The following is a 24126-nucleotide window of genomic DNA, read 5'->3' on the forward strand; positions in this document are numbered from 1 at the left end:
GAGCGACGCGTCTCGCGTGGATTTTACCAACCAAGGCACCGCGCGAAGGACTTTGCTCTTATTCCCCGCTTTATTTTTGCATTTATTTGTCAAATGCACGGAGACTCGACACAGGAAACAAACTACAAATAAAAAGCAGCAGCACCGCGGAATAAAAAAACAAAAACGCAACACGTATCCGGTAGTGGTCCCACGAGAGAAACGACAGGAGTTAGGAGCCAGACGTGGAAAGAAAGCAAAGCGAAGTCAGGGACGAGGGGAAAAAGACGGCATTTTGCTTGCTTTGCAGAACGACCGTCTGCATTAAAAAAAAGGAAAAACGGAATAATGAGGAACGTTTGCTTCCTTTTGACCCTCGGCTTGGCAGTCTACCTCTCTGGGGAAAGGGTAAGTTTGTGAAGAGAAACTCTAAAAACGGGTGTTGAGTGGAGCGTTTGAGGGGGAGTGAAGGCAACTTGCTGGTCAACTCTAGACAGACGTATATTCTCCACGTTATGATGTGTAATATCTTTTTTTTAAGGTCGTCTGATCAACCATACACAAATGACTCGCTGATCCACTCAGCATCTCAAAATCGGCTGTTGGGCTAAAAAGCAACTCGTGGTGTGCAGACTTTTAATCTATTTCCTCTCCTAATGAACAGCAACTTGTTAAAGGGCTTAAATGTCCTCACGTGGTTGCTTATTAAAAAGAACACAAAAACCAAGACGTCACGTGCCACTGATGACGTGACGTCAGGAAAGAAAATGCTTAATTCCCATGTTAACTCATTCGCTGCTAGTCACATGCAAAAATGTGTCTGCTCCAGTGCCAGGGTTTTTGTCATTATCACTCAAATTCCAGGACCCACAGAATATTACGTTTTAGGATGACATAAACACTCAATGCAGCGTAAAAACCTTAGACTCTCTTCTTTCATCAGAAAAATAGAGTTAATTCCTAAATTATATGGGTCTGCAGTTATATGAGCTTGAAATGGGGGTGGCTGTCCAAAATACAATGCAATACATACATATTGGTTTATATAGCACATTAACAGCTGAAGCAGTAACAGAGCACTAACATGGACAAAAGGCAAATGTTGCCCCCTTGTGGAAGGGAAAACATTGCCAGAGGTCTGACCAGCACTTTAACGGGAAAAAAATCATCATATATTATACACTAATTCAGAAATTATTTGTTTTTTTGACCAACAGTCTGGTCACTCTTGTTCTGTGCAATTATTGTTGACCTTGCAAACAACTAGTGACTCAGAAGCGCTAACATTACAATTAGCAGGCTGTACAATTGACGGAATTCAAAATGCAATTTAAGGAGCATTGTTTTTCTGTAAAGTCTAAAAGAAAAACAACAAAGCTACAACTGTCTTGACTACTTCCTGTTGCAACCTGGGAACTGTTAGCTAGCAGTTAGCCTCGACTGGTAGAGACTCGCGCTGCATCGTACAATGGCGGCATTAAGTCGCGCTTTCTTAGCGTCCCACACTAGCAATTGGATATCATTTGGGGATGACATTGTGTTGCCGTCGGTGACAGTTACAATAACAACTGTGCTAAGGCATACCACAATGTTAAAAAAAAGACTAGCTAACCGTCACTCTACCGCGTGGGCCAAATTCAAAATAAGACTGCTAAGTCTTTTCCATTAGCTTTCATTTTGAAGTCAGCCTTTGCATTGGTGGCGTGTTACATTACGCGTATGTTGGAAATGACGGCCCATTTCAAGCACCGCCTCCCAGCAATTTTCAAATTAGCCTGGTGGTTGTAGTAGCCAATTTTGGCACCATCATTACCCCCCCCCCCCCTGTTGTGTCCCCATGGGTTGCGACTTGCCGCCTGGCCCATTGCCTGGTCTTGTGTCCGAACTGGTTGTCCAATTAGCCACATCAGACCCTCCATGACCCTTTGTTTTGATGCGGATACATTTGACTGTGCATGTTTGACCCTGGTGTTGCCCTCATGTGACTGTTAGCATCAACAACCCCCATTCAACAACAGTGTAAATATAGTATCAGTTACATTATCGGATTTCATGTAAAGAGGGAAAAGAAATTTAGCTATTTTTTTTGCTACGGCTTTACATACAATAGGATGTCTTGCAAATGAATCACAAACACTTTTAACTTGATCAATTTCATTCTCCTCTTTATCAGCGTCCCCGAAAGGCCCCCTCGTCTGCTGCCACTCGACGCATAGCATTGCTTGTCATTTGATGGTTGAGTCGTGGTAGATAACCTGCTCTAGGCGTTTTAATTAGCAAATCTCACAGCCATTACTGGGCGTTTTTTGAGCATGTGGCCAAAACGCTCAGAGTTGATGTCACCATAAGGACACAATGAAAGCGAGCGATGGAAATGAGCTTGAAAGTGGTTTGCTGCCTATTACGCATTAAACGTTAAACTGTAATTTTGCTCTTATTGTGAAAGGTCCAGAGTTTATTTTTGTTTGTCTGAATAGACTGCTCTGGAGCCAACTGAACTTGTTTCCACTTGTTTGATCACTCATTCATCTAAAGAAAGATGTTATCGACCTCCAAGTTAAATCATCTATATTCTATAACATATTGCAAATGAATTGTTATTCATCACATCTGTACATATTCTCAATATACGCACATATAAATAAAGTAGAAGTGAACATAATAATAACAACAAAAAAAGACAAATCAAATTCTGGCAGTAATAGACCAGAAATGACTAGCAACAATTTATTTCAAGTCAAGGGGGGTGTAAGACAGACCAAGTCATGTGGTGAATGCAGCTTGAAGGTCAAAGTTCACTCTGCAATTTTCTCAAAAGGGGACTAAGAGGTCAGAATGTTTTGATAAACTAATAAACTACCTTCGAATTGTCCCCCAAAAAGTTTTTTCTTGCTAAATGGGGTGACCGGGACGGAAGCGGAACCCACATTTGAAAGGGTTAAAAGTAAATAAATAAACTCGCCTGCTTTAAATTGCGATCATCTCAGGCATGAAGGACTTTTCAGGCTTCATTTTCTACCTTAAATGATAGCTTTGCATCTGCTGATTTGGTGGCAATGAAATGAGCCCTTGCAGGCTGACCTTCTGCCCAGCTTCCAATTTTGCGCAAAATATATCTTTGCACGTCTTTTATTTTCAGATCCACGAGGACACAATCTCTATGTTTGTGGATGACACGGCGTTTTGAGAAAGTGTGGTGACTAAATTAGGAGTCTATGTGTGCCTTTTTCCTAATGACATACCTGCCAACTACTCCCGGGTTTGCCGTAATGAGTACGATTTTCATGATCCCATTCTGGGTAACGGGTTATTCATAAAAATTACAATTTCCAATAAAAAAATCATCAAAAATCGTCAAAATAGAATACCCAGCATTCATTCAAAACAAGAGATCGCTATGTATCGTATTTAAAATTTAGAATAGGCGATGGGCCCCTTGCCAGCTTTCTTTAGATCACAGGTGTCAAAGTCAAGGCCCGCGGGCCAAATCCGGCCCGCCACATCATTTTTTTTCGGCCCGCGAAAGCAAATCAAACTTGTTAAATTCCATGATGATTGCTAAAATCGGAGCCAAAATGTCATATTTTTGGATGTCAACCACAATAAAAGTCATTATTCTTGACTTCAGATTTGAAAACGAGTTATTCATTAATTTGCTGTGTGCTCTATATGTAATATTTGAAGGGATTTAAACATTCTAATGGGTTCCCCAAATTCATAACGGCCCTCGAGAGGAAACCATAACTACAATGTGGCCCGCGGCAAAAAAAATGACTTTGACACCCCTGCTTTAGATGAATTGCGCATGTGCATGGTACAAGTCATTTCTGGAATCGAGAGTCAAGACTTCGTTTTTATCATTGACCTTCTGACCTTCATCTCAGAGGTCATTTTGAAGTAGTTTTGGGACACTAAGTCATTTTTATTGGTGTTTTGCATTTGACTAAAAATATCAGACTGCGTGTTTTGGGTATTTTAGATGCTATAAAACGTTTTTCTGATGTTAGTTAGGAAACAAAAAAATGGTGTCGGTTGTCCTTTAAATAAATAAATGTATATATGCGGCCCCCGGACCTTGCACATGACTTGACTTTTCTGGTTTCAAAAGTTGGCAGGCATGTAATGATTAAAACATAATACAGTAAAGTCTCGTTATATCGATATTCAAGGGAGTCCGAAAAAATATCGATATAACCGGGACTATCGATATATCCGATCCTGTTTGCATGTAATTTTCTCCGTGCGTGCATCGAAATAGTATCGATATAACCGGGACTATTGATATATCCGATATCGATATAACGAGACTTTACTGTAATAATAATAATAATAATAATAATAACACATGATGAGCAAGCTCGAAAAACTTTGGTGCACCAATGTTTTGATGCAGGGTTTGACACAAAGTCACACATAGGAAAAAAAAGCCAGATGCTGTTCCGTGACTGTCGCCTCTGCTGTTTTATATTTCATGATGAGCTTTTTATTTTGCATTAACCGAGAACTCATGAAACTGAGGATGCAGACCTTCCCTACTTCTTGCTTGCGATTGTATTTCATCACACCGCTTTGGTTTCTTTACAAAATAAATCCGCCGCAGTCAAACTGGATGCCTGTTGTCGCAACCCTGCAGGGAGCCATCTCGATTTTCTGACGTACCAACGCTTCATGCCATACATTACGCAATCTTTAAATGGCCCTTAGACAAGGAACGGAAGCGATGGCGCCGCTAGACCACTGAGAACGCAACCGTTTTAGTCACCCTTGCTCCTTTTCCATCCGAACGCAATCTCTTTTCGTTTTGTCACTCAAACAGATGCTCGCTTGATCCACAAATAACAATATTGACTCCAGTGTCTTGTTCCTGTCTGCCCCTTTTACGTGGAATGATGACAACATCGCATTGGCGCGTTACTAATGAAGATTGAATGCATGCTAGGTAGCGAGCTATCGAGCTTGAATTATCCAGTTATCTATTTTTTTTTTAATTAAAACATTTCAATTTGCAATTCTAGCAGGCTTTTTGTGCCTTCTATGAGAACGCCACAAGGTTCTATGCTAACATTGAGTATTATTTGAAGCGTTTCATTATTCCGTCCTTGACTAGGAGAACAATTCCAGGCGAGGAAAGAAAAAAAAAGGATAGCATGCAGGAATATTCTCCAAGATGTGACCACAAAAATGAGATGGAAAGGCTACAAGACCAGCTAGAATTAATTTTGAGTTAATCAGACGCAATTTAAATGGTGGCAAGCGCGTGCTGACTCCAGTTTAACTTATTCACTTCCAGACATGTGCAAAAATGTGTCCACTGCAGTGCCAGGGTTTTTGTCATTTTACACTTAAATTCCAGGGCCCACAGAATATTTTGGGTTATAACTACATAAACATTCAATACAGCGTTAGAAACCTTAGCCTCTCTTCTTTCATCAAATAAAAAGAGTTAATTCCTAAATTATTTGGGTCTGGAGTTCTCAGAGCTTGAAATGAGGGCGGCTGTCCAAAATACAATACATACATATTGGTTTACATATCGCTTGAACAACAGCTGAAGCTGGAACAAAGAGCTAACATGGAAATAAGGGAAATGCTGTCCCCTTGTGGAAAAGAAAAAAAAACACTGCCAGAGGGCATGGCCAGCGCTATATCGGCACCCAAGCATGAAAAAACAAAACCTGAACAAATTCGGGAGCGGCGCTCTGTCATATTTTCAATTCCCGAATTAATTTGTGAATGGCAGTGAATGAGTTCATATGAATTGATTGGTTGATAGATAAGATGTGGAGCCACATTATCGCAGTTGTTTATTTTTGCAGCCATTTTGGAAATGCTTTATTTATTATTTCCTTTAACTGAGCTGTGCAAATGATGCGAAACGTTAATTGTGGAAAATGATTCATCTTTTTTTTTTTTTTATATAACACCATTTGGCTACTTTATATCTTCCGTAGCAGCTGCTCTAGTTTTATTGGCACACCCAATTATCAACCCAAAAGAGAAAGAATGCACAAATACTGTATAAAAATTAAACATTTAAAGGGAACTCTCTGAACTTGCTTCTTATTGAGCACGGGAAATGGAAACTTGACAACGTTCTCGGGGAGCGGGTTGTGACAAAAAGAAAAGTAGAGGAAAATCCCTGTGTCAGGACGTCTGTTTCCACCCCGCCCTCCCTCACTTTCATTCTGATTTTATTGTCTGCATCCAGTTTGAGAATAGGGAGTCTCCGAGCGAGGAGGGAGAAGTCGTTGCGGGAGGGGGGGGGGTATAAGTGTAACGGGTGTCTCCCTTCTCTCCTTTGCTTTGAACGACTTTCCCAAAAGAGAATCTGAGTGCCTGTTTGTTGTGCAAAATGTGAAAAGGATGGATGAAAAAACATGCACATGTTTATCATTATTCACACAAAACGATTTTCAACTTTAACTATTCAATTCTACGACGTTGATCATTGCTTTTCATCTACTGTACTAAAGAAAAATACATATCTGGAATTGGAAAGTAAGACAAGTTTTCATTAAAATAAGAAACACATGGCCCCGTTGCCTCATTGCCCTGAGATGTCAGGGCGTATAAAAGGAAGGTCATTACAGTACGGGCCATAATATATTTTGGGATCCAAGTGATGTGTTAAAAAAAAAAAATCAAAATACTTTCTTCTTTTTAAATGGGTAATAGTCTGTGAGCCACATGTGTTCCATCGAACTGTCCAAAAACGACTGTCTGTTTAAAGCTATGACATCAGCTTGATTTTTTTTTCCCCCCTCCATTCCAAGATGGCGGTGGAACATGGCAAACTATCCATTTCACACATCTGTGCCAACTTGAAGCCTACAGTAAAAAAAAAAAGTAAAAAATATCACTAAAACAGATTCGACCAAAGTCTGGACTGTACTCCGACGTGTGACGGTTCCATTCCATCACCCCAAAGCGAGTTTATTGGGGTAAATTGGGGCCTCGATGTTGGTTGTGTACGTCGGCCGAAAATTACACTTCATGGAAGTCACATCGAAGCATTTGCATGAGAATAATTAGCAGTCTTGAAAAAAAAAAAAAAATCGCCCACGTAGGATTTCACAATAAGAACATTTCACTCAACAGTGTGTAAACATATTCCAAGTAGTAAATATCATTAATATTCATTAGCCGTTAAATAAAAAAGATTCTTTTTTTCCTATTATTCCAGTTCTGCATTTAAATGCAATGCATTCAAACAATCGATTAAAATCCAGGTGTTCATTTGCACTGTTATGCTTTTAAATTAATATTTTATAGTTGAGATGAAAAATATTATTTTTTTTCCCCACACTTTTTTTTTTTTAGCGAAAAGCAACTGCAGTACTGACAATGGTTACAGACGCTCCCCTACTTACGACCATTCGAGTTCCGAACAACGGTACATACAAACATTTTTGTCGTAACATATGTAGTATTCTCTCTAGTTGTACAGTACATATCTTTATCGAGCATATATTTTGTTAAATGTTTATTTTTCAGTATAAACCAATACAGGTTACATATACAAGCCTTAAACTTACTTATATAATCATTAAACATACTTATATAAGCCTTAAACATACATTCCATACAAAATATAGCACTGAAGCAACTTACAAACAAATTCACCTTACAACCGACCATTTGGTATCTCGTTCGTAAATTGGGGAGTGTCTGTATCTATAATTGGAGTTTATTGTGTGCCAATGCTATTTTTCTCCTTTCAAAATGCAGTTTTAATCTACGACGATACAATCTGAATAATCTAATCCTTTTTTTTGTTGGTTTTGTTTTATTTTTTTGCAATGACTTGTAGCCGGCAAATTAATCTTGACTAATGCACACACTTCACAGCCATCTGTGCCCTCAAACTGTGTCTGGTGTTAAACCCTTCAGGACACCAGTGCGCCATTATTCAGGCAGATTTGGTGTATCATTCGGCGCTCAGGCTTAGAAACCATATCAAGCGTGTGGCGTGGAACGTGTTTTGGTTTTCGAAAGAAAATAATGACGCGCTTAATTAAAGTTTGCGTTTTGGATTTAATTGCAGAGGGTTGTCAAGGTGGTATGTATGTTCCAAAAAGAACTCAGAATGGAAGTACTCAGTGTACCTGCTCCTCAAGGTTTCTTCCAAGCTTCCAAAGACTTGACGTGTCGACGACCCATGTTCCACAGTCATCATTGTCCACATGTCCATAGCCGATAAATGCCGTTTTTGGGTTGAAAAACTATGAAAAAACAAAGTACAGTTACACAATATCCAACATACAGTAATTGCGGCAAAACTTAGACTGTCACTTCGCTGCTCTAAAATCTCGCTGATGACATAACTATCCCATGAAGTCACGAAGACGCGCTACAATTAGAGAGAGCTTTTCTGTAATTGACTTGAAACTGAAGTGCCTAAAAGCATCTGTTGAAGACGAATCTTGCGACATCTGTCCATGACAGATGAACACCACTGCCGACAAATTCACCTGATTGCATATAATTCTGCTTCCATTTAGTGGTGTTGCACTTAGCTCCGTTTGATTCGGTGACCGCGCAAGGCTTTTAGTTAAACTTTTTTGTGAGACGTTAAGTGCAAATGCAGCTGTAAACATCTGTCGCCTGGCGGGTTTGGATAGTAGCTCTATCTCACGCTTCCCCATTAGAGTTGTGTCAATGATGTCACTTAAATTCTCTTCGTGATTTTTTTTTTTTTCCATTGACTTGACACCACCATCTGAGTGAAGAAAAAAAAAAGAGGTAAAGTAAACCTGGAACCTTTGGTGGAACATTATGTTGTTTTAGGACCATTTCAGAAAACCAGGCTGATTTTTTTTTCTTCAACCACACATTCTTGCTTTACTCATTCACTGCCAGACGTGCAAAAATGTGTCCACTCCAGTGCCAGGGTTTTTGTCATTGTTACTCGAATTCCAGGACCCACAGAATATTGACTTTTAGGACTACATAAACATTCAATGGAGCGTAAGAAACCATACTCTCTTCTTTCATCAGAAAAAAAAGTGTTAATTCCTAAATTATATGGGTCTGGAGTTATATGAGCTTGAAATGAAGGTGGCTGTCCAAATTACAATGCAATACATACATAATGGTTTATATTGCACTTTAACAGATGAAGCTGAAATAAAGAGCTAACATGGAAAAAAGGAAGGGAAAAAAAACATTGCCAGAGGTCTGGCCAGCGCTTTATTGGCACCCGAGCAAGAAAAACCGAAACCCGAACAAATTCGGGAATGGCGCTCCACGTCATATTTTCAATTCTCTAATAAATCCAGGAATCACAGTGAATGAGTTAATAAACAGCACAGGGAAAGAACTGGAAATGTACCCAACTAGAAAATATGATTTGGGATTGGCAGAAATATTCCAAAAAACATGTTTAGGTGATGGAATTTAATCCTTAATATTTTTCATCATCAGACATGCACTGGCCGAGACTGGATTAGAGTGACACGATGACGCCTCCTGACCGCAGTGCAGATGAATTGACGTATGACCACGATATGTTTCGGTCATGCGGTCCAAATGACACACCCTCTGATCATACACACGCGTGGTGAATCTGCACATGACAAAACCCATTCCCCCCCCTCTTTGTTCATCTCCGTAGATGTAAACACACACACACACGCGTGCCAGCGCGTTTGCCAACAAACTTACAAACGTGCTCAACTGCCGGGCAGGATTAGCCCAGGATAAGGGGATCAGAGAGCAGCACCTGTCACACCTCTCCTGTCATGTCACACTCGCTATGCTTCTGAAATCAGTTTAGTTTACTTTCCTGATTCCTTTTTTAATTAAAAAAAATGTTTGATTGGCTTGACTTTTCTAGAAGTCCTGCTCAAATCCTTCCTCACCTCAAATAGACGACTTTGCTAAGTCCGTTTTTGTTCACAAATTATTTTTATTATTATTTTTTTTGTGGATGTCTTTTTTCAAGGCCAACATGGGTAACCTCCGCCATCCCCCACCCACCTCACTGTAGTCCCCATGGTCTTCCAACTCCTCTCCGAGTGCAAATCCTCTTAAGCAAAGGCTTGGATGGATATTCAATTGCTGCAGCGGGGATTGCATCAGATCAGTCAACAAAGCGGCAAAATCATCCTCCTCCCCCCACCTTGCATGCCATCGCTCCATCTGCTTCTCTTTCACTCAACCACTTTTTGGCTTTTGGCCATTAATGCGGCGTTTTACCAGAGCTACAAGTTAGACCGAAGAATGGTGTCCCATTCAATCCTAAAGCACATTCACAGCAAGGTGTTATTAGTAGTAATACATTTCATTTATAAGCGCCTTTCAAAACTTTCAAGGTCACTTCACAGTCACAGGATACGTTTTTCTGTGGGTGAGCAGCGGAAGCCACATGTGCCAGTGTTCACTCAACCTGGAAGTAACTTAAATTGAATTGAGAAAGCTAGCTATCTAATAGATAGCTAATAGCTAGTTAGATAGATAGCTATATCAGAATCAGAAAGCCTTTAGTAGTCCCGCAATGGAGAAATTTGCAATATATCTAACTAATAGCTAGCTAGACAGCCAGATAGCAAATAGATGTCACAAAACATGTATTTTTTTCTAGGGGGGGGGGGGGGGGGGTGTTATGGCTAGTTTGGCAGAAAAAAAAGAAATTTGCAAAACTTTGGTAAATTGCTCTGTACATGTACGTACAGGTGTTAAAAGTATACGTATCCAACACCTTGCCGTTAATTTTCTGCCATGCTAGTTCACACGCTAGCAAGAGTTGATGCTAAGCATGCACTTGCGGCGATAAAGTGACAGCGAAAACAGAGACCCCGAGGTGTGTGAGAAATAAAGTGTACCATGGACAACTGAGCACTTGAATGGTGCAGCTCACAGCAGGGGCTCGCGGGGACTGAAACTACTCAACCCGAATGAGTATGTTCTAACAGCCCTCCCCCCCCCCTTCACACTTGATAAAGTCATTGCTGTTAATTGCAATGAAGTCACGATGTGGCAGAGCTTTAACCTTTCACGCACGCTGTAACCTGATAACACGATTAGCCACTGTCCCCGAAAGGGTTCAAATCAATTGACCCTTCCACCTCGCGATTGAATGACACGATCATCTCGGCCATGAAGCATATGATTATTCCTTCATGACATTTGCAATATTTTGCATGACTTGGCCAAGAAAATAACAATTTACATTCATAAAACCTAGTTTTCATCCGATACGTAAAACAAAACCAATTCCAGGATGATGCAAGTGAACAGCATTGTGCTCAAATTAGCTGCAAGAGTTGATAATCCAATACGTTTGTCTCTTTTTGAACCTGTTTGTGTGTGAGTGTGGACGGCGTATATCAGGTCACCACGCAGGTTAAATCAACATTGTCTGGAACATATGTGCTCAGGATCATTTGGGAGTTTGTGTCGCCTCATTTTCTGTGTGTGTCCTTCTGTGTCACGGGCTAAGGTAAAGCGTGGATAGCAAAGGTATGTAGGATGGAATGGATTGATGTCAGCTGGAAGCCATCGTCGCCACGTCAAGTCCGAGCGCATGAGTCATCGTTAGCGGTTTTCTTGAATGGATTAAAGACTGTCAACTGAATTAGGAATCAAAATGTTGATGACTTAAAGATTATTTTGGGTGTTACGCGGTGCTTTGCATCTCAAATAGGTTAGCAATCTCCAAAGTTGGAAAGGCAATAGCAGGATAAAAAAAAAAATCATCCATCTCTACCTAGCTAGCTGGCGATCTAGCTAGCTGGCGATCTAGCTATCTAGCTAGCTGGCAATCTCTCCTTTCTTTCTCACTTACTGCAACACATCTTCTCTCCTGCTGTGAAGCGGAGATCTTTCTCAGCTTTCAAATCAGCCGTGATTAATTTTGGCCTAACCACAGAGCCGACAAGACGGTTTTGGGGCCTTTGCCTGTCCCGTACGCGCCATATAGCTCCACCAAGGGAGAACTAGAGTGTCTTGTGCTCAGAATAGTTCTACACATCCGTTCTGGTGCGGTGAATCAAGGGTCAAATAACTAGATGGAAACATGAGAAACGTTTACTGGTATTGTGTTTGTAAGCACTCCCGCCTCAATCCAGGGTGAACTTTGCATCATCATTTGTCATTATTCAAAGCTCAGCTCGCTTCACATGCAAAAAGTGTGTCGATATATCGAATGGAAGGGGGAATGTGATGAATTGTGACTCAAACTAAATAAGATAAAATACAAACACTGAACCGTGGTGGGTTGTTTTGCGAAGGTGGATATATAGTATTTGAGGAGGTTTTGTGCCATTTTTTTCTGGAGGGAAGAAAGATGACTCTGCCCAGAAAATCTTTCCCTACTATGTGTTACATATGACAGGAAGTTGAAGCCATTTTCCAGTGTCTAGAGTTTCACATCTAACAAAGACTGAAGGATTGTTTTTTTTTTTTCGTGCGTATCAGGAGTCGTTTAAGGAATGAGGAATTTCCCCAATTCTCAATCTGGGGGAGCAAAAGCAGGCAAGCATATGGGAGGGGGGGAGAACAGAGAGCGCATTTTGCAAATGGAGCAATTGGAGCTGGCGGTGGCTGGGAATTTGCTACTCCTTAGTGCAGAAAGACAGTCACGCTCCGTGAGGGCTGGATACCACAGCACTGAGGTATTCTCAAAAACAAGGCCACATGAACTCCACATTGTTATTTTTTTCTGGCAGCAATAAGTTACAAACGTTATCGGATGGCTGTCATTTCTCCCCGCCAAGCCCATCATTGCCCCGAGAGAGGCAGCCGACAGCCTATAATCAAGTTTGTTGAAATGCTTTGCGATTAAAGCAAAATGAAATCAACCCGTAACACATCACAGAAGGATTGTGATCCACCTTATTTTCCCCCCCCCCTTTCTTTATTTCAGCAGGTCTGTTTATCGAGGAGGACTTTCTTCCTGTTCGGAAGCAATAGTGCAAGGGAGGAAATAATCGAGGCTGTATTGTGTGTTTCGATGTCCAGAGGGAAGGAAAAGCCAGTGAGGCGTGTCACAGATGACAGTGCCTCAAAAGCGCTAAGGTTGACTGGTCGCGTATCAGTTAAGATAGGATGACAAATTGTGCTTGCCCGTTCCCTGGAAATACACAAAGCAACCAGGGAACCCATGACTGTACAGACGCTCCCACCTTACTAACGAGATAGATTCTGACCGGTCGTTCATAAGGTTAATTTGTTCCTAAGTTGCTTCAGTGATATATTTTGCATGGAAGTATAAAACACAGACGCTCTCACAGTCGTAAAAATAAATTCACACCTACTGTAGTACGACGACATATATACAGTAAGCCATTATTGAAGCTGCTGACATGTAATTACTGAATTACATGCCAGCAGCCATTACTTTTCGTTATGCATCGCATCCTCCTGGAGCGTCAATGGGTAAGAGGGATTTCCTCTCCGCCCACATACACTACGCAGCCAATCGTAAGCGAGCTTGGCGGATCTGGGCCTGAGCTCGTTGGCAACACTTCAGCATAGCGGGCGCTGATTGGTCATCCTTGGTGTCCGTCGAGTAAACAACCAGCCATTGAAACCTCCAATGTGTCTGTGTGCGTGAAGCACAGTATGCAGCCAATCGCAAGCGAGCTCGGCCGGAAAAAGGCGAGCAATACAAAATCCAATCAGAATCAGAATCAGAATCATCTTTATTGCCAAGTATGTAGAACACACAAGGAATTTGTTTCCGGTAGAACACGCTGCACTAGTATCGTCGTCAAAAATACTGCTAAGTGGCACTATACAGTTCCATTTTACAGCATCTCTGTCCAAACATTAACCGTCATACCCGCAAAAATGTTCGTATGTACCGTTGTTCGTAACTCGAATGTTTGTAAGTTGGGGAGCGTCTGTACAGTGTCAATGTGATCTAATCCACCAGGAGGAAGGATAATCGCAAGGTAAAGGGTTTGTGAGTTTTTGTAGCAATACTAAGGAAGGAGCTCCAGACCCGACGGGCTCAAAGGGAGTTTGATTTGTGTCGACTTCCGACAGGAAGTCCGGCTCTCCTGGGCCTGCCAGCTCAAAGACCATCCAATTAGTTTTTTTATTATGATCCCCAGGAGAGCTATAAAAGTTTGAGTGGGTTCAAAGAGCGCAACGGCACACACACTTAACCCACATATGCGCACGTTTGTGCCTTTCTATACACTTTATTCGGCGTAATCATCCCAAGCCAGTGTTGCAAATTTTGAATGAATACGTGAGGAGGTTTGTATTTTTTTCTAAATTGGCGGCACAAATGTCATTTTCCAGGGACGCACATAAGGACAGTTTAGTTCACGACTTTGTGATTCAAAACAGACTGACGGAGATTCTAAAAGTCATGATGTAGACTCCAAGACAGGCTTGAAACGTCAAGAGTGATCTTTGTCTGCCAGCCCTCTCACACTCTCCCCCTTCTCTGAAGTGCCAGCTTTGACGTCAACTGTATTCATCTCAGGTTTTTGAGGGCCGGATGATGAGTGGACATTAATTTTGACGATCTCCATTACCCTTTGACCTGACCCGAGTTCATATTTGGTGAGAGTAATTGATCAAAAGTTCATCCACGTCTAAAGGCGCTTCACTTCTTTTCACTTCCCTGGATTCCTTCTCGTACGCCTCCTATATGTCATCGTTCTTTTGTTTAGTCCGGAACTCTATGCCAGTTTCCAATTCAAACAAGACAGAGTGACATCCAGTAGTTGTTATTTTCACCCACGAGTAAACCAAATTGGAAGGAAGAGCCTCCACGAACAGATTACGACTCATTTGTTGTTCCTTTTTTTTTTTTCAATTTTTCTATCATATTATTTGGTACGCAGAGAACGTATGTTTTGGATAAGTGGTGAGTTTGTATGGCCACTTTTGTGAAGGGGAGAGCCATGACTTAAAGCTTTGAAAATGTGTGCCTTTGTGCGTCCGCTCTACTGCACAACAAGCCTTAGCCAAGAGCATGTTTGCCTCCAGCTTCCTTTAGATTTGGAGTCATCTTCCGTCTAAATGGTGCAACTTTTATAGCTTAAGGTGCGCTCTGAGAACGTGGCAGTAAATGTGTTAAAATGTCTGCGTCTGGATATCAACGAGAGAGTTTATTTATCTACCTATTTATTTATGTATTCATTTATTTATCTATGTACCCAGCTATAAGCGTGATGGAAAATGGATGGATATTTATTTATTTATCTCTCAATTTATTTATTTACTTAAACTTGAGTCGACAGACTTCATATCCTTTGCTGGTGATTCAGTTGCATTGTTTTAAAATGCTACTTTTAGTTCCGAGTCTTTGTATTATGAATAAAGTAGCTCTCACACAGCAGTTCTGCAAAATTCACACTTCTATAACGAACGATCTGGAATTTCCTCACCTGTACGTTTCAGGCAAGAGCAATTGAAGCTGAGTTGAAAATGTGACGTCCGTGTGAACTTGAGGCGCGGTGAGGTCAGCACCGGCACCCGTGTGCGATATCTACCGTTCTTACGGTGATAATTGCTTTCGACACAACAGGACAGGAGAAGCGAGTGTCAGCTTTTAAACTTCACATCCTTGTTTCAGGATCGTGGAAAATCAGCGGTGTTCCTGTCTGTGCTATTGTTATGATATTTTTTGGTTTTTTTTAACCCCCAATTTTTGCGGTTTTTGTTTGTGTTCATTTCACCAGCGCTCAGTCAGGTTTTCAGTACCCCGTCAAGGCAGCGAATTACAATACAAAAGTGGAAAAAATTAACATGTTTTTGTATTCCCGTGGTATTTTGTTTATCCTATATATTAAGTAATTCACTGCCCGACGTGCAAAAATGTCTCCACTACAGTGCCAGAGTTTTTGTTATTTTCACTCAAATTCCAGGACCCACAGAATATTGAATTTGAGGACTACGTAAACATTCAATGCAGCATAAGAAATCTTAGACTTTCTCTTTTCAACAGAAAAAAAAGTTAATTCCTAAATGAAATGGGTTTGGAGTTATATGAGCTTGAAATGATGGGCGGCTGTCCAAAATCCAATGCAATACATAGATAATGGATTATATAGCGTTTTAACATCAGCTGAAGCTGTAACAAAGAGCTAAAATGGAAACAAGGGAAATGATTCCCCCTTGTGTAAGGAAAAAACATTGCAAGAGGTCTGACCAGCGCTTTATCGGCAGTCCCAGCAAGAAAAACCAAAACCCGAACAAATTCGTGAATGGTGCTCCACGTCATATTTTTAAGTCCCGAATAAATTCGGGAATGGTAGTGAATGAGTTAAAAAACAAAAAACAAATCAACAACACGCATTAGCAGACTTGAATGACGACATGGCATCAAGTTAAAATGCTCTCCGGCATTTACGGATCAATGAACAACGGAAATACTTTCATTTGTTTCTCGTAGCGCGCGTGTGTGGCCTCGATCTCATTAGCATCTTTTGTCGCCATGTGAACTGCCCCAGCCTTGTTTTGCCCCATTGTTGCTCGTATTATTAGCGATGCATTTTGACCCCGTGGAGCACACAGAACACTGAATGGCTTTGCGAGGTCGGCCGCATTGACGGGGAGTTATGGGGATGGGGGTGGGGCGGGTGATGGAAAGGAATAGAAGGCAAGTAAGGTTGAGATAAAATAGCTTTGAACAAATTCTGTCTTTGATCAGGCGTCTAAGCAATGAAGGGCCTTTCTTTCGCAAGTCACTCGACTGAGGCATTGTTCTTTTTCAATCTTGGCCTCCTTGTCTCTTTCACTTTCAGCCCCTTCAGCGTTGCGGACACCCAACTTTTTTGTTTTGTCATGGAGAGTCACCAGCGCCTCCCTTTCATCACGCTCGACAAAACGCAATTTACACAATTACTTAAAGGACAACCGACACCATTTTTTTGTTTCCTAACTGACATCAGAAAAATGTTTTATAGCATCTAAAATACCCAAAACACGCAGTATGATATTTTTAGTCAAATGCAAAACACCAATAAAAATGAGTTAGTGTCCCAAAACTACTTCAAAATGAAACCGGAAATGGCCAGTTTCAGAAGGTCCCAACCCATTGTTCGTGACGTCACGCCAAGACGTCTTGCCTTGCTCTCGAATCAAAACAATGGCTTCAGATTCGGAGAAGATGCTTTCTTGTTACTCATCGAGCTATGAATATGATTCAAATAATTCTGAAGAGGAAAGCATAAATGTTAACAATCGATTAAAGAAGTCCTTCCGTGTCATTTTGAGGCATCTGGACTCCAATATAGCATCCCAGAAATTGCACAAGATGGCACCCAAACTCCGTTGGATATGGGCTGATTTGTCTGCTAGGCATTTGTGTCAGCTCGTATCAAATAGCAGTCTTGGTGCAACACACAACGATTCACCATTGCGTTATTTGTGTTTTCCTTCTAATTTCACCATCAACACGGCTCAACACGAAGTTTTCAGACTGAACAAAGTACCCAAAAATGCATTGTGTGTCACGTTCTCGGTCAGTGACAATACCTACCGTGACGTCACGGTAGGTATCGTCACCAACTCAAAAACAAGACTTCCTGAATATTCAGCGCGAGTCTTAAAACGTAAAATATAGCTATATGCGGTGGTTTCTTTGTAAAATACGCTCAGTAGAAATCATTATGGACACAACTTGTCCGGAGGTGTCGATTGTCCTTTAAAGTAACATTATACTCGCCATGTACCATATTTTCAGCACTATAAGGCATTTAGGGTGTTTAAGGTGATACACTTCAATGAATGGCCTATTCAGCGAATAGTAGTCAAGTATTTTAATCATGGTTATTATTTTTGAAAAATGTCCTTTTTTTGCCACTCACAGCTAGTCTTAGACATTTAGTGTGGTCGAATTTCTCATTACCCAATTCCTTGGCTTTCTCGCAGCATGTCTATTCTTTGCGCCGAACAAAAGAAAGCCCCCTCATTGGTCTTTCTGTCAGGCCAATTGACGATTCCCTCGTCTTTCAGACTCAAGTTTATCGACGCAACTTCCTTCGAGCTGCCCTGGAACGTCAGCAAACATATCCACACAGGGAGGGCATTTTATTATGTATGCTATTCCCCCACCCTTACTCTCACCCCATTCTGAGTAGGACTATTAGTAGCAGCTGACTGCAAATTAGTCAATAAGATCTGAAAGGATGTTGCCATGGATGCCGTTATAACTATTCCAGTCACATACGCTCAACACATACATTTCGTCTGTGGAGGCTCTCAGTCGTACAGGAGTGGTCCATTGATGACAAGGTTTCTTCAGCCGTCATCTGTACTTGTTTCAAGGTGTCGGACGTTTTGCCCCTCATCCGAAGAGATTTGTCAGCGAACTAAAGTTGTGCTGGTAACTCTGGCCGCATATATATATCCCTAATGGACAGACGTCGCTGCTCTGATCGGTTCCCGCTCCAAAGTTGGGGGAGGACCAAAGCTAATCTGATTACTTCTTTTGTTCTGTCTGATTACCTCTCATTGTCTATACCTGGCTTATCAGCATGACTAAACCGACTTGGTAACGACCTAAGAAGTCTGTTGTAAGCACGGTCTAAATTAAACCGCAAACCACCAGGGCGATTTAGTGAAGGGTTTTGCTGTTTTACAAAAATTGCTTCTTTTATACAATATAAACATTCCAACCAATTGCGCCAGTTTTCAAGGCAGAAGTATTGGGAGGTGACCAGTTTTAATATGTCATCAATGCTGTCATGTTGTCATTTTTGACAGTTTCCAATTTATTTGTTTTGCAGTTAGCAGAGGCAGCCAAGACTTCTTCCCAGACTGACGACTTATACCTGGATGATGCCGGCTCGGGAGGTTACTACCCAGAAGACGATGATGACTTTAACTCGGGGTCTGGCTCAGGTAAGAACGATACACTTAAGGTGTCAACATACAAACATTTGGTGCAACTCGATGTTTCATTCACGGTGTGCGAGTCCAATATTTGCAGAATATAAGGTCATGCAAGTTAAGAGAGTAGTTTGAGTGCAAGAGTTTGATATCAATGTTTTATCTCACCCTCTCCAAGGTGCCGGTGAAGAGGTGGTTCCAGAAGCAGTGACCGTCAGTATGGTGTATATCGCACCCAAGGCAGTAGAACCCACCAAGGACTCCACCAAAGATTTCATCTCCAAGGTGGAGGTGGCAACAGTCAGAGAAAAGCCTGGTGACAGCGCATCTAAGAAGCCATTCAGAACAGAGGTCAGTCAAACTCAACGAGGGCCGTTCCCTTTCATATTTACAAAGTCTCTAAATCAAGGAAATCCTTGGATGACACAATAGTCGGAACAGGTTTGTTCATTTGAAAGCCAGTCTATGAAAAATTGACAGAAGGAGCTAACTACAACAAAAGTTGAAGTCGTGCGGTCTCTTGTCATGAGATCATTACACGTGAATCAAAATGGACAGCAGTGATTGATGAATGATTCCACACATGGAATCATCCAAAGTACCAGAGATCACAAAACAATGTTGCTGATTCCCTTTGGCGAGCAGCACAGTTCTCATGGTAACATCAAAACGTACAAACACCCATGCACAGAGCAGCTTTTTAGAGTTCAACTCATTCGGTGGCAGCCATTTCCAGACTCGTCTTTACAAAAAACATACGTGGGATTGAATGCCTTGATTCATCATCCATCCATCCATTTTCCGATCTGCTTCATCCTGACAAGGGTCGCATGGGGTGCTGGAGCCTATCCCAGATGTCTTTGGAGAGTAGGCAGGGAACACCCTGAACCGGTTGTCAGCCAATCGTAGAGCATACCTGTATTCTGGGTGACAAAAAAATGTCCTTGAGAGACTGTAGTTATAATATACACAGTATTTTCTGGCATATAAAGCACCCCTAAAAGCCTTCATTTTCTTCAAAAGATGGCCCCTGCACCTTATACACCTTATACGTGAAGTAATATTGAGCCACAACAGGTCTGGCAACTACTGTCAGCAGCCACCGACTCAATTTCCCCCTGTCGAAGTAGTGGTGTGTAACCCCAGCCTCGACTGTAGCGCCTTACAATGTGGTGTGCCTTATATTTGGAAAACCTTTATATAGATGTATTTGGAAAAGTCATTTATTGAAGGTGTTGGGGGTACGTCTCATACACCGGAAAATACAGTATGTATATCTAGCTATCTTTTTTAAAGGCGAATTATCAGGTGACTCTCCTGAAAAAGCTTAGCGTTGGTGCTAATTACGTAGGGCCATGCTACATCTCACTTGTATGCCATGCTCTTAATACACGAGAGAGGATCCTACATCTGTTTGAGATTAGTTGCCAAGGCTTCAATAAAGCATGGCCTACCTGCTGTCTCACTGACACAAAAATCATGGGATCACCCTAACTCCAACCTGGAATCGTCCCAGATGCAATCGTTTCTCTCGTGGACGTCGCTAGGCTACGCTAATCAATGCAGGCAACTTGGATGTATTCCAGTAAAATTTTTAGCTGGCCTACATGATGTAGGCGTGCTTCCCTTTGACGAGTAAACTCTTGACAACAAGGGAGCAAATCACTAAATTCATCAGTGATTACATCAGATAATTTGTCCTTTCCATTCGATCATTTCACACACTCGCAGGTTAGCGACACTTGACCTAATTTACCTTTTGTCTTCTTCACCTTTCCTTTTTATCCCACATATCCATTTCTAAACCCAGGCACCACCAGTGCCGGTTACAGAGGACATGCAGAGGAACCAGATGACTAGTACAACGAGCAACCCAGGCTCGCCTCAAGAGCCCATCGAGGTCCGCACCGAGAACCTCTTCCAAAGAACAGAGGTCCTGGCAGGTACGTTAAACTTTAAAGACATTGAAATGCTTTTTAAAGTCCTGCTCAAATATGGTTCCCTGGTGCCAGGTTCCATGGTCAACAAAGTTAAAATATTAAGTTAAAAATAGATTTGAGACCTTGATTCTGATCAAATAAGATAAATCATTGACACCGCTCTACCCACTCTTGAAGACTTGCACACTGCAAGAATCAAGAGGGATGATAATCCTACTGGACCCTGCGCTCCCTGCCCACCACCTTTTCCAGCTACACCCCTTGTGTGTTCTACGTACTTGGCCAATAAAGATGATTCAGATTTTGATAAATGAGGGCGTTAGGGTACTCGTTCTAACTAGAAGTTTCTGAATGTTGGCGTTTCCCTTTTTTTAGATAGAGTTCAGTCATTGCACTCACAGTTCATTTCTGCATTTCTTGTTTATTTGTGGTATGGCAGAATATTAGCACTGAACCTCAATTCTCTTTTCCTTTAAGTCCCCCACCTGATCCACTTCTCAAAATAAATGCCTTTAATAAACTCTCTCCGTCTTCCTCCATGGGACCTTGTAGAGTTCATACCGGTGTGGGCGTTTCAAGTGCTTTCTGCCTGGGTTTTTAGAGAACAAGGATACCGTACTGATCCCATCTGTCTCCATCCCTTGCATATCTGGAGTTAAAACATTTGATTGGCACCTCCCCGTCCCCTTTGTTGTTATATCAACCCCCGCGCTGATCGGCTCTGCTGCCTGCTGACAGCTTGCCTCGCGTCTCGCTTCTTTTGATAGGCACATTTTTAACCACTGTGTGTGGTTATGGAATACTAATTGTTAACTGAGACATTTTCAAAGATGGAAGTATTCTGGTCCATCTTTTTGGCAGCTAGTAATTGTGCATGAATTTTACTGAGAATAGGCCATTATTTTATTCCAATTATCTTCAATCAACACGTGTGTTACGGTATTTGCTGCATGATGAAGTTCTACACAGTATAAGGCATACTTTCAATAAATGGCCTATTTTAAAAGGGTTTTCGTATGTAGGCTGAAATCAGACTAATCTTTATTGGCCAAGTATGTAGAACACACAAGGAATGTGTCTCCGGTAGAACACGCTGCACTAGTATCATCATAAAAAAAATTGCAAAGAGGCACTATACAGTTTTACTGTTTAGAGTTAACGGTGATGGGAGGAGAAGCTGTTTAAATGTCTGCTGGATTTGGTGCACATGGATCGGTAGCACCAGCCTGAGGGGAGTCGCTGGAAAAGGTGGTGGGCAGGGTGCGGAGGGTCCAGTAGGATTTTCCGCACCCTTGTTTGGATTCTTGCAGTGTGCAAGTCATCGAGAGTGGGGAGGGCAGTGCCAATGATTTTTTTCCCCCGTCGTCTTAACTGTTCTTTGACGTCGGATTTTGTTCATTTTTGTAGTGGCCCGAAAAGAAAATGTAATCATTTTAAATGTGCCTTATAGTGTGGGAAATATGATATTTCACCCCCACATTTTTTGCAACTGGCCACTGGTGAGTTTTTTTACCCATAGGGCCAAGTCACCAGTCAACGTGGAAATCAAAGGGAGTAGCGGAAAGTACATTGAGGTCCCACGAGAGATCGCCAACTGAGTTGGATGATACAAAGACACATTTGGGAGAGCAGACCGAAATGAGCTAATTGCGGTCGGTTCGGATCATTAGTGGGCAGAGCAGACGAGGTAAATTTGTGGACATTTTCTCCTCGAAATAACCTCCTCTTTGTGTGCTTGTCAGCTGTTATTGCTGGTGGGGTGATTGGATTCCTGTTCGCCATCTTCCTCATCCTCCTCCTGGTTTACCGCATGAGGAAGAAGGATGAGGGCAGCTATGACCTGGGTGAGAGGAAACCTTCCGGCGCAGCCTATCAGAAGGCCCCGACCAAGGAGTTTTATGCATAAAAGCCCCACCCACACCTGTCACGGGATCAACGAATCACAAGAAGCTGCCCAAGCGGCAACGCCTGGCAGCAGTGAACATGACAAACAACAATAAGTTACAATGTTGATTCATGGAGAAAAAAATAGCATAACGGAGAGCTTTTGCATAGCATATTAAGATTTTTTTTCCAACCCCTTCTTTTCCCCCCAAAAAAAAGCTTTCCTCATTTTATGACATCTGTCAGTGTATTATTGTATTAAAAAAACATTTAAAAAGATATCAAAAACAAGATCTGTCTTCTGTCAAAAAAAAAAATCAAAAATGGAAATAATTGAAGAGAATTATTCTGTATCAATCCCTCTTTTATGGTCCCCCACTTTTTTGTCTTAGCATGTCTGATGTTGATCTCTAAAGTTGTATGACATTAATTTATCTTTTCTCTGATGTGGAAAAATGCCTTTGTAGTTTTGATGAAGCGCTTTGGTTTTCACATTAACGCTGTTAATAGTCAATGTAAATTTCCTCCCCCTTTGGGTTGCAATGTTTCTTTTTTTTATCCACCGCAGTTTGTGGTTTTTTTTTGGGGGGGGGATTTCGTTTTCAACCCCAGGAATTGGTCAAAGATGAGTAGTCAGTGTGCTAAAAAAAGCTGATCAAAAGCCTTGCCCTTCAGATTGCACACTTTTTTTCTGAGGGATTGAGGTGTGGGAATTGAAGTCTCATCTTCCCCCAATGAGTTAACGGACCTCGTCCTTGCCAAACTAGCATCCTTCTACCCTTCCTCGGCCTCTTTTCTCCCTCTGTTTACCATCCCGCCCACCTTCTTTTTTAGTCCGACTGGAGCATGGCCAGTTAAGCTGTCAATGGCCTGCCCCACTTCCTGCTTTGTGCCCATGTTGACGCTATCGGGCCCAAAGACCTGCTCAATGAAAGGCCTCATTGGATGCGAACACCAGGCCACATGCGGAGCACATACCACTGAAACAAACAGCACAAGATACAATAAGACACAGGTTGAAGGCTCGACATAAATATGTCAATCACCATTTTTTTCTCCTTTCATATCCAAAGACTCACAGTATTCCAACTCCCAAGCCTACTTATCTCCCCCCCCCAATGGCCACTTCTCTTCTTTTCCACTTTATTTTTTTTGTTCTTTCTTAATTAAAGAGGCCTAACCTACCAATAGCTTGATAGTATATGGAAAAGGTATATAAATACAGTATATATAATGTATATTCACAAATGTTTTAAACCTTCAAAGTGCCTACCATTTGGATAAGAATCATGCTCACAGTGTGCGTGAGGCGGGGGTCGAAACAGCTTGACTGGCATTTCAGTGTGCATGGATGACTGTAATGGTAACTTTTTTTTTAGTCTTACAAAAAGCTGACAGTATTGTATCTATAAGTTGGAACAACACTACTGAATAAACATTGTGGCCTAATAACTAATTTGCTCTTGTGAATTTTGTTTTAGACCACTGTCATGTGATTGGACAGAAAATAAAATGCGCATTGGGTGGA

The 24126-nt window shown here is 41.5% G+C and overlaps 1 protein-coding gene across 1 annotated transcript; it reads left to right on the plus strand.

Moving 5' to 3' along the window:
• sdc2 (syndecan 2) lies at positions 1–24126 on the plus strand. The gene is made up of 5 exons (XM_089023646.1): positions 1–387; positions 18672–18786; positions 18953–19125; positions 20585–20717; positions 22457–24126. Exons 1-5 carry the CDS (start codon positions 328–330, stop codon positions 22618–22620), a joined length of 645 nt encoding a protein of 214 aa, XP_088879772.1. The 5' UTR covers positions 1–327; the 3' UTR covers positions 22621–24126.

This window comes from Hippocampus bargibanti, linkage group LG20, assembly GCF_051943395.1.
Source record: "Hippocampus bargibanti isolate YZ-2025 linkage group LG20, ASM5194339v1, whole genome shotgun sequence".
NCBI classification, from domain to species: domain Eukaryota; kingdom Metazoa; phylum Chordata; class Actinopteri; order Syngnathiformes; family Syngnathidae; genus Hippocampus; species Hippocampus bargibanti.